The sequence below is a fragment of the Poecilia reticulata genome, chromosome 6 (genome assembly GCF_904066995.2).
Source record: "Poecilia reticulata chromosome 6, P_reticulata-male-v2, whole genome shotgun sequence".
Taxonomy (NCBI): Eukaryota; Metazoa; Chordata; class Actinopteri; order Cyprinodontiformes; family Poeciliidae; genus Poecilia; species Poecilia reticulata.
In genome coordinates, this window is record NC_088835.1 from 2,386,856 (window position 1) to 2,399,057 (window position 12,202).

The following is a 12,202-nucleotide window of genomic DNA, read 5'->3' on the forward strand; positions in this document are numbered from 1 at the left end:
ATTGAGAGACTTTTTGTTGGTAGAGTCTTATATATAGAAAAAAATAAGATGGAACTATTTAATCTATCAACGAGGAAATTTTCCTTCGACTCTAAAACGATAAATCATATTCATGAATCACATTATTACATGGCCCATCTGTGGCGACGATACAAAAAAAAGTAGCCTGCAGAAACTTTATGTGACATACAACGATGGCCTGAGGCTACTACTCAAAGTGCCTAGATGGCACTATGTGTGTGCATTATGTTGCATTATGTACAAACACAATGCAGCAGCATTATGTTTGTACATAAATTCACGACTCGGGATAAACTCACAAATGTCTTCTTAAAAGGTAGAGTCTTTGAGAACGCTTCTTAAAAATGTAGTCAGTGTTTTCAGCAAAGTTGAGCTGACTGTCCAGGAATGACTCGAGGTATTTGAAATTTGCTACTGTTTCAACAGGTTGGCCATCAAGTGAAACTGTAATCACTTTCAGTTCTTGTTTATCTCATTTAATTAGCTCTACTTCCTTAAGAAAATGAAAAGGTATGTTCTTTTGTGAGGGAATTTATCTTTTACTGTTCCGATAATGCCAGAATTAATAAGCAATTAAGAATTTGTGATATTCTGATTTAGTAATTTAATTAGATTAGTTGTGCTACCACCCCCACGCCACTAGAGGCAGTCGCAAGCCCGAAAAGATGCGACTAAGGAGCAGATTTAGAAGTACACCAAAAGAATTTGCTAAAAACTGAGCTGCCGTGAAATTAATAAAAGAGAGAAGTTCAAATACATTCTGAGAGTGGAACTCCTTCCTTAAGGTTAAAATATATCACAGGTTTCAAAAGAAAATAAAAACGTAAGTATAGGAAATAGCTCCCCCTTCACTTCCGGATTGCAATGGTCCCATTTCCAAATAAGGTATGAGGCTGACAGTGGTCCGCCCCCGCCCCTTTCTGTTTGCTGCAGCGATGTCCTTCTCCAAATTGAACCCCATAGTGTCAAGGATAGACTTGGCTTTTAATGAACTGATATTTTTGTGCAGAATGAGCAGCGTGTGGACTTCATTTATAAGTAAAGGTCAATTTTTTTAGTTTAGTTTATTAATTAAATGTGCGTTTTGTGAGCTAAAGTTTGTATGTGTGAAGAATACAGAAAAGAAACAACCCGCAAACTGCTGTTAGACTAGCTAATAGCAGTGGTAGCTACATTCTACCACAGCAGTCACTTACTAATAATCGCAAAATAAACATTAAGCAATACAACGACAACAGACTGAATATTCTGTTCTTTGTGTGGGAAATATTTGAGTTTTTTTTTGGTGTTGAATCCTGAAACAAAATGCCGTTGTTATGCTATGGTAACGAGTCTGCATGTAGCTCTGCCGATACAGAAAGCGAGAAAGAAGTGGTGTGAGTTATACTTCGGTTTTTCCCTTTGCTGTGGAGCACAGCCCGAAATTAATAATACCTACATTTCCAAGTTTCATTGAGTTAACAGAATTATTCTATCGTGGCAGCAGCTATGATAGTATGTAAAAGAATAGTCTCTTAGCCGTTGCTACGTCAATCCGCGTTTCCCCATCAGATACGGATCACCCTGCATCTTCTTGCTGCTCCGCTCCGCCCCGCCCACGCAGCAAGATACACGCGTGCTCGTGATGAGCACTGAGAAAGCACGAACGTAGGGAACAACGGACACCGTGAAAGCTCAAACAACATGTTTCGTCAAAGTTGTCACTTCTTCACGTTTTTGCGGGAAACAAATAGTAATAATACTAATAACAATAATAATAAATAGTAAATCATTACTATAATAAATTATAGTAATGATAAATACATATATGTCACAAATATTATAATTATTATAAATGTATATATACATATATATAAAATAAAAAAATTCCCTTCTCACCCTCCGCGGGTGGTCTGTTTCATCCTCTGAGCTTGGGTCCTCTACCAGAGGCCTGGGAGCTTGAGGGTTCTGCGCAGTATCTTGGCTGTGCCTAGAACTGCACATTTCTGGACTGAGATGTCTGATGTTGTTCCTGGGATCTGTTTGAGCCACTGCTCCAGTTTGGGGGTGACTGCCCCGAGGGCCCCGATGACCACAGGCACCACTGTGGTCTTCACCTTCCAGGTCTTTTCCAGTTCCTCCCTGAGGCCCTGGTATTTCTCCAGTTTCTCGTGCTCCTTTTTCCTGATGTTGTAATCACTTGGTATTGCTACATCCACCCTAAAGGCTTTCCTCTGTTCTTTATCCACCACCACAATGTCCGGTTGGTTCGCTATTACCATCCTGTCTGTCTGGATCTGGAAGTCCCACAGGATCTTAGCTCGAACGTTTTCTACCACCTTTGGGGGTGTTTCCCACTTCAATCTTGGGGCTTCCAGTCCATATTCTGCACAGATGTTCCTGTACACTATGCCCGCCACTTGGTTATGTCGTTCCATGTATGCTTTCCCTGCCAGCATCTTGCAACCTGCTGTTATGTGCTGGACTGTCTCAGGGGCCTCCTTGCACAACCTACACCTTGGGTCTTGTCTGGTCTGGTAGATCTGAGCCTCTATTGCTCAGGTGTTTAGGGCCTGTTCCTGGGCGGCCAGGATGAGAGCCTCTGTGTTGTCCTTGAGTCCAGATTTTTCCAGCCATTGGTTGGATTTTCTGCTATCAGCCACTTCAGTTATTTGTCGGTGGTACATCCCATGTAGGGGCTTGTCCTCCCATGGCACTATGTTTGTGCATTATGGTGCATATATATATATATATATATATATATATATATTTACTGCTAAAAAAAATAAAGGGAACACTTAAGTGTTCACTTAAGTGTTTAAGTGTTCCCTTTATTTTTTTGAGCAGTGTATATATATATATATATATATATATATATATATATATATATATATATATATATATATATATATATATATACACAACAGGGCAATGCATTTTAATGCTCAATCTTACACATCAGATACCGTTCACCTTGTTTTATAGTCGGGGAATGGTATCTGATGGCCAATATTTCGCCCATCAGATACCGTTCTGATGGGCGGTATCTATTGCATGGAGGTACAACCGTACCTCCATGCATTGCATGGCAGGCACCTATTGTTCTACACCCAATAGAATGTCTCTTTATTATAGATTATTTATTTTTCTTCCATCACGTTAATGCAGCTCGTACCGCTGTGTGCCCACCCACAAAACTGGTATCAAATCATGCGGCTTGATGCCGAGAAGGGAGCTATTATTTTTATTGGGGATCGGAGTTAAAACGGCGACGTAAAAAGCGAAAAACGAGCAAAATTTCCAACTGCCGAAACGCAGAGTGTAACTGACACCAACTGCCCCTTTTTTAGAGTGAGAAATGGAGTGGAATTTTGACCCAAAAATAATTTTGAAATCGCTCTCAAACGGTTTTTGGATCGGCCTTACGGTTCCTGAATGGGAAGGAGTTGTTCGGACTGCTTTTTTTAGTGAAACTGGCTCAAACAGATAGAACTATGTCTTCCCCTGTGTGTCTCTCTCACAGCTGGCACCCTGTGCCCTAATTACCATAGCAACAGAACACAGGCCACAGCTGCTGATTCAGACTACAAACACTATGGCAAACATTCAGTTAAAGCAGAGGGCTACTATATAAGTGGTTTAATACAACCACTGTTAAACATTGGATTAGTGTGGCCATTTACAATGAAGCTTAATAAAATTTTCAAAATAAAACCCTTGATCATTTTTACATCCTGCAATTGCTCTGTTGATTAAAAAAATCACTGTCACAGACTGTATTAGTGTGGCCATTTAAAATGATGCTTACTGAACATTTCAAAATAAAAGCCTTGACCATTTTTACATCAAGCAATTGTTCTTTTGGGCCTTACATGACTGGTTTAACCAAACCACTGTTACACACTTAATTAGTGTTGTCATTAAAATTAAGCTTACTGAAACTTTCAAAATAAAAACCTGCATTTTTCTCTCATATCAGGCGGTGCAATAATATTTAGCTTTTTTTAACCATTTTTTTTTGCTCATTAACATTAGCACAAACATTAACATTTTACGCCCCTTGACTATATGCTTCAAATGGTTTTCGGATCACTCTTACAGATCCTGAACAGGAAGGAGATGTTCAGACTGCTTTGTTCAGAAAAACTAACTACTTCAAACAGTTAGAATTCTGTTTCTCGCTTTGTGTCTCACTCACACGATAGTTGAGCTGCTTTTTAGAACTACAATGACTGAAGGTCAGAACTACAACATGGCAGAACTCTCAAATAGCACACATGGGATGAGCTGGCATTTAGATCTACTTGCTGTAAGGGGCATTATATAGCTGGATTTACCAAACCACAGGTACACATTGGATTAGTGTGGCTTTTTGAAAAGAAACTTACTGAAAATTTCTAAATAAAAGCCTTGACATTTTTTACATCAGGTAATTGCTCTTTGGGCTTTATGTGACTGGTTTAAACAAACTCCTGTTACACATTAAATTGGTGTGGTAGTTAAAATGAAGCTTACTTAAAGTTTCAAAATAAAAGTCTGCATATTCCTCTCACGTTAGTGCACCGCCTATGGCAGTGCAATAATTTTAGCCTTTTTTATGTTATTTATTTCTCAGGATAGTGAACAGGTCATTAACATTAGCACAAACATTAGCATTTTACTGCCTTTGACTAGTGCACTAGCACTTTTACCTAAAGTTAGCTATTAGCTAATTTTCTCATTAGTTAGACATGTTTAGTATACTGAATGGAGCACGTAAAATGAAAACAACATGGTCCTCTTGCTCCACATGTTACTGCCAGTATATAGGCTAACATTAGCACATTTTAGCTTATGCATTAACTTTAACATAATGAATGGTACAAGTACAGCTTAGTACATGCTTCTGCCTCTCCACAGGTTATTGACTACATTGCAGCTTTCTTTAGCATTAATGCTAATTTTTAGCATCATAACGCTGGGTAAAAGCCGACGGGCACACTTTGGCATGCCCCTTAAAATTTCTGCAGGAATTTTCTAGTTAATATTATTATTATTATTATTATTATTACTTTCCCGCAAAAACGTGAAGAAAGAGACAACTTTGCCAAAACATGTTTGAGCTTTCACTGTGTCCGTAGTTCCCTACGCGCGTGCTTTCTCAGTGCTCATCACGAGCACGCACGTATTTTGCCGCGTGGGCGGGGCGGAGCGGCAAGAAGACGCCGGGGGAACCGTATCTGATGGGGAAACGCGGATTGAGCGTTGTGCACAAAATTTCCGTATGTAAACAATAACAAGCAGGGGGTCTATATTTATAAATCTAATTATGATTAAGTCAGTGCCTCATCAGCTATTAACCTCACCCCACGTCACTGGACATAGTGAACACAGACATTTTAATTTCATTGACAAAAAAAAACTTGTCTTATCTGGATGGAATATAAATCCAAGAACAGAAACCGTAGTATAGTTTGAGACATAGAAATGGAAAAGGAATTTCTTAATATAATGGCACCGCCTTTGTACCAAATAAACCATTCTGGTCTGGCTGATCTTTGAAAATGAAGGCTAATTTTAGTATTTAACTTAAAAATGGCTGCATGAATTGCATATTAATCACATATCGCATCAACTATAAAATACTTCTTCTAACTTTTAAAATAATTCACAACCTCACACCTTCATATTTTTCGGACCTCCTTCACATTGTCACACCCACCCGTTCCCTCAGATCCTCTTCTTCTGTCCATCTCACCGTTCCCCCTGCTCGTCTTGTCACTATGGGGAGCAGAGCATTCAGCCGCTCTGCTCCCAAACTCTGGAACTCACTCCCACCTGATCTCCATAACATCGAGTCTTTGCAATATTTTAAGCCCAAACTCAAAACCCATTTGTTTGAACTAGCATACAGCCTTTAATTATCTTTGTATTATCTTATAAATCTTGTTTGTGTTTTTATGTTTTTTTTATTACCGGTATGTATTTTATAATTTGCTTGTTTTTTATGTCAAGGTGACTTTGGGTGTCCAGAAAGGCTCCTACAAATAAAATGTATTATTATTATTAAAAAGATCAGCCAGTCCAAAATTATTTATTCGGGATAAACTCAAGGTTACCGTTCATGTTTCATGACCAAAGGTAAGGGTTGAAATGAAGAGCAGTGATTTGGCCCAGCTTTTTTTCACCCCATAGAAACAGCACAGTTCCAACATTGCCACATGTTAGACTTTCTAGAAATCTCCCCAGCCATCCTGACATCACTCATGAACAAGATCCTTAAAATGTTTCAATTGGGGCACAGACTGACCCCATCAGGGACGAAGCAGTCCACCTTCTACTGGATGAAAATCATGATCTCAAACTTGAGTAGTGAATTATTCATATTTCAGCTCTAAATATAAAAGTGGGACTCACTGCAATAGCATACATGGTGATGTTTTCTTTCTTGCTTTGATTGACAACTTCCATCAGCTGAGGACTGTCATGTGATTCACCATCTGTGATAACAATCATCACCTTCTGTGCTCCTGGCCTGCCACCACGCTGGAATGCCTCCAACCTGCAGTGAAGTGGAGAAATCTTACATAGCTATAGTATATCCTAATATTGAGTTATTGATTGATTCATTGGTTGATTGATTGATTCATTTATCTTCCAGTTCCAACTAGTTTCCTTATGTGATCTTCAGCTTAGGAAATATTGTAAACAAGAGATATTTGTCAAATGTTGCACTTTGAAAAATATCTAATATTTGCTATATTTTGATTGACCAATTAAATTAAATTAAAATGTTACATAATGTCAGAATGTGCTGACATGTGACTAGCTAGGATGATATGGGACTTAGCTGTTCAGACATAAATTCCTTTGAAAAACATCAGGTGCTTATCCAATTTCAATTTAATTCAGTTCAGTTTATTTGTAAAACAAATATTGTCTTGAGGCACTTAACAAAAAATAATTGCAGTTCAATAATACATACATTACAGTGGAGTAAACCCCATTAATGTACTTAGTTCAAAAAGTTTATTTGTAAGGAAACCCAGCAGATTGCATTAAGTCCTGGACTTGGTGACAATAGAAATTGCTTGCTCTCATTGACTTTACAGCAATCACTCATACTGAGCACGCATGTAGCCAGTGGCGGAGCTAGACTTTTAAAGTTGGGGGGGCCAATGGGGGGCCAGGAAAAAATAACCAAACTGAATATTTGGTTATTTTTTAAGCCCTTCTGTCATTTGACATGTTATAATTAACACCTTTGACTGGCGCACATGGAGACATGATAGACTTTATGCAGAGTTCATCACAGAGGCAACTAAAATCAATCAAATAAAATATATTTTCTGAATATCATCTCATGGACACTGAACTAAATGCGTCTTTCTGACCGGGAGCTGACAGCGTGTTGAAGAGTTATGGACACCTTGGTTAGGAAGCTCTGTTTGGACAGGTAATTTGACAGGTAACAATAGTTCGGGTCGGACCAGAATTATTTGCCTGATGGTGCTCGGGCTTCTAATGAGTTTACATTTAATGAGTTTGCAGCACACAGAGAAAACCTAAAGAGAATATGAGCTACTTATTGTAGTTTAAGTAGAGGAATAACAGCTGACTGTTGAGAGAGGAAAGAAATTAAAGTGCAGATCTGTTAGGCAGAAACAAGCGTAGAGCGCTGGACAATAAATGCGCGTAAATGCTCCACCGTTACGCTCCAATTAATCACACATGAGATGACAAACGCCAAATATACAATATATAGTTACACTGCTTACGTTAATGGTGTTTTAAAAACAAACAGTAAAAACTTAACTGAGTTAATATGTCAGATTCCCTCCTCAGCCTCGTCTTGATAAGAACAGAGAGCAGTTCGCTGGTTTTGTGTCCAGACTGTGATCAAGCGCATAGCTGACCACTTGGTGCGCAGACAGTTTAAGCTTTACGCACAGAGAACATCGTGGAGCTCATTATTAATCAGACTAAGAACAATATCTGTCAGAGAATCATCTCTGATCTGGTCGCTTTAACGGACCAGAGGCTTTGGAGCTCCTAGCGCAGTTGATCCGCTTCTGCGGGGTTTTTCTCCCGCTGAGGGATCAGGAAACGATCAGAGTTCTGTCGTCTTCTAATCACGTCATTTCGTGAATTGTTACCTGATTTCAAAAACGTTCTAACAGAGAAATAATAAATGTTTCGTTTAATGACTACAAATTGGAAATAAAATGATTTTTTTCTTTGATGGACAACTAAAAAACTCTAGCGCAACCTCTGCTCCAAACTACGAACATTGTCGGCCCCTCTTCGGTTTTTTCTCTTTTTTGCGGAGGATCAATAAATAACTTATTGGTGTTTTACCATCACCACCAGGTATGAAGTGCTTTAGCCTTTGAGTTGCACCACAGAGCAGCACAACTGAAACATCCAGGAGAACAATTTCAGCTTGTCGTTATGAGTATAAAGGAGGCTGGTATCGCGCCTGATAAAAATCTATGTATTTATGTCATCACATGGACTTATATAAAGTTTTATACATTTTATTTTCATATATTTATTATTGTTTTTCTTCTTTAGATATTAGGTTGACTTAGAATGATTCCAAATAATGTACAGGAATAACCTGGTGCTGTTACATGTCAATCATCTGGGGGGGCCACTAGGGGGGCCAATCAGATGACAGGGGGGGCACTGGCCCCCCCTCTGGCTCCGCAACTGCATGTAGCAACAGTGGAAAGGAAAAATTGTTTTACAGGAAGGAACCTCCAACAGAACCAGAACCTGGTTTAGTATAAGAGACCATCTACCACAACCAACTGGGGCTTTGAGAAGACAGAGTAAGAAAGAGAAAGTAACAATTTAACAGCAGGAGAGGGATACCACTTAAAGGAATGAAATTCAGTCATATTCCATCAAAGAACAGTAGATACATAAGTTTTAAAATAACTCTTAAAATTCAGAAATGACAGTGGCAGGTAGTGATACATATTAATTTGATCAGCATTCTGTGATACCGTGCCACACTGATCCCCAGTGCTGTCCTGGTCTCCTCTCCACCTCGTTGGTCGATGTTCTTGGCAGCATCCAGTACATCCTCCGCTGTGTGGTATTCACCCAAACTGAACTCATGGACGACTGTGGAGCCATACTGAATAACTCCCACCTACAATCAAATCACACTTAACTGAACTGTCATTTATAACTACTCACAGTAGTATACCCAAAACCAACGGACAGCATGTTTTCCTTTTATGAATTCATCTGCTCTTAAGAGCTTTTTAAACAACAAAAGTATTAATTTATACAACTAAAGCCTGAACAAATGATTAAGATATATCGAATATACCCCTAAACACAATAAAATGTGTTTAAACAACAATCATGAATGACAAAGTCATGTTTCTTTGCTTTTATTGTGTATTTTATTAAATACACAAAACAAATGCCACTGGATAATTTCCAGTGGGCAAATTATTTTCTATGCCCACTGGAAGATGATTTTTGCTTCTAAATAAATAACAATCTGATTGGATGCTGAAAAACATTATTGCTGTATTCAAATGAACACAATAGTCTGAATGATCTGAATGATCAGGGGTTCCTGAAACAATTGAAAGCCGATTTGCTATAACTCTTCACACCAATTTGATGGTTGTGGTGAAGTTTTAATCTTTTTTTTTTGTTTTGTTTTGTTTTAAGTAGAACCTAATGCGTTTTCTCTGTTTCATGTCTGGGTGTGCAACACACAAACCTGTGTCTGACCTGGGCCAATGTAGAACTTCTGCAAGATGTTCATGATAAAGTTCTGCACCTCATACCAAGGGTAAATGGAGTTGGACCCATCCAGAACAATGACAATGTCCATAAATGTTTCACACCCTAGAGGATTGAAATGGACAGACAGCAAATTTCAAATTATATGTATGTAAGTGTGTGTTTGTGTGGGTTGGTGCATGTGCGTGTGTGTGTGTGTATGGATGCAGTACTCTGTAGAGCCGGTGCAATAGTCTGGGTGAGTTTGAAGTGCTGGTTGGCTTTGGTGCAGATTCCAGTGCTGTACAGAGAACTTCCACATTCATGGGACCAGAGAGGACCACAAGTCTAGGGACACATTTATGTGCATCAAATATATATATAAATTCAAAATCATATAAAATGCAAAAAAAGTGCAAAATACATGGATGAAGATTAAATTTATTTGAAGTTCATTAGCTTAAAAGAAATTCTAAATTTCTGACTATGATGGAAATGTCTATATTGGTCCACAATATAACATCAAAATAAATTTGTGGTTGTGACAAAATGACAAAAATTTCAAGAACTATGAAAACATACATCTTCAAAAGAAATACAAAACACACCCTCTTTTTCCTAATATCAGCTGCAAAGAAAGATGTAAACTAATAATGTAATAAATGTTTATTTCTGCGGCAAAATAATTTGTATAATTTAGCATGATGAACACTGATAGGAACTAAACCTGACCAAATGCCAAAGGGCCTGCCAAGGTAGTCATGACACCATGGAGTAAGCAAATTGGACAAGCATTGTGTTAGCAAACCTTGATTACTACCATAGGTCTCAGAGATTTTTCTATTATGTTGGTAGCAAAACTTTTTTTCTTACTACCTTTATTGTGTAGGTTTTGAAATATGTTTGGTGTAATAAAGTTGTTAAAAAAATATTATTTAAATTAAATCAGCATGAACTCTCACCAAACACTCTACATCGATAAAGTAGCTTACTTATTTAAGAAGCAAATCAGCCAATCACATGGCAGCAACACTTTAAAGTTAGTGTGTGGTGAAAACACCTTGCTGAAGAAAACAGTAATAAAACGAGGGATGAAAGTTCCAACTGTGATGTTCTTTGAGATGAACAAAACTCCAAATGTTCCAACTTGGGCCGGGACTTAAACATGTTCATTTTAGTGAACATGTTTAAGTTCACTAAAATGAACTGAAACATTCATTTAAGTTCATTTAAATGAATGTTTAAATTATGTTTAAATGAATGTTTAGGGGTGTACTGTGTTTCTGGTACACCCTTAAACACAATAAAATGTGTTTAAACAACAATCATGAATGCCAAAGTCATGTTTCTTTGCTTTTATTGTGTATTTTCTTAAATACACAAAACAAATGCCACTGGATAATTTCCAGTGGGCAAATTATTTTCTATGCCCACTGGAAGATTATTTTTGCTTCTAAATAAATAATCTGATTGGATTCTGAAAAACACTATTGCTGTATTCAAATGAATACAATAGTCTGAATGATCAGGGGTTCCTGAAACAATTGAAAGCCGATTTGCTATAACTCTTCACACCAATTTGATGGTTGAAGAACCTAACAGCTTAAAAACAATAAACATCTTTGTTATTTAACACATCTATTTATTCAAGAATTTTGCAAGAAAAAAGGGTTTTTGAAGTGAAAATGCTGCTTATTTTAGCTATGGTTTTTGATTTTTTGTGTGTGCAAATATAAACCCTACAATTAATTCCCACACTAGTTCCAGCTAGGGCTGGGCAATATATTGAGTAAACTCGATGTACCGCGATCATTTCAGTTTACGATAGTTAAATTGGCTATATATCGCAAATTGTTGTTCAAATAATAAACTTTCGCTGTCAAATTCACTGTGAGTGTGGTTTATTCGACATCATATGATTGCATCAATAGTCCCTCCCCGCTCCCAACCTGAAAATGTTCTACCAATCACATTGCTTGGAGAAAACAAACAATATGGTTACAGCGAGTTTGAGGCGAGCCGTGAATACCGCAGTGAAGTTAGTTTCAAATTGGATATTCGATATTCGAGCTCCGGGGAGCAGCGGCGTTTAGGTCAAGGTTGATCTGATTTACGAACGCTAATGTCGGCCGGTGGTTCTCCACAACTCCCGGCCGCAGCGCCCGAAGGTTCACTTAGGGACTGACAACAAATTACCGAACAAAGCATTCCTGTCAAAGAAATGGTAATAAATGCCTTGAATTGTAACCAACTAACTAATTGTAACTGCTAATTCATGCTTTTATATGAGACTCAATATCATCTATTAAATTTTAAAGTCATATACAATATTTTCAATAATTTTAATATTAAATAATATGTTTTCTTCAATAGCTTCCACGTGATGTGGAGTATTGACTCACAATCAGGGGTGAAAGTAGTTTTAAATTCTTGGGGGTACTATGACAAAAAATATAAATTAAAAAAAAAATTA

The 12,202-nt window shown here is 37.8% G+C and overlaps 1 protein-coding gene across 6 annotated transcripts in view; it reads right to left on the reverse strand.

The window, feature by feature from the left end:
- LOC103465763 (integrin alpha-11-like) overlaps nucleotides 1-12,202 on the reverse strand; it is a 117,241-nt gene that overhangs the window by 47,176 nt on the left and 57,863 nt on the right. For 5 of the 6 annotated variants that reach the window (XM_008410892.2, XM_008410891.3, XM_081607636.1 and 2 more), the window contains 4 exons: nucleotides 9,963-10,077; nucleotides 9,728-9,855; nucleotides 8,991-9,139; nucleotides 6,397-6,541 (listed from right to left, as the gene is read on the reverse strand). The exons of the other annotated variant lie outside the window; for it this stretch is intronic. In XM_008410892.2, coding sequence (XP_008409114.2) covers nucleotides 6,397-6,541; nucleotides 8,991-9,139; nucleotides 9,728-9,855; nucleotides 9,963-10,077 — 537 coding nt within the window. The remainder of the gene's footprint in view (nucleotides 1-6,396; nucleotides 6,542-8,990; nucleotides 9,140-9,727; nucleotides 9,856-9,962; nucleotides 10,078-12,202) is intronic. 6 annotated transcript variants of the gene reach the window in all.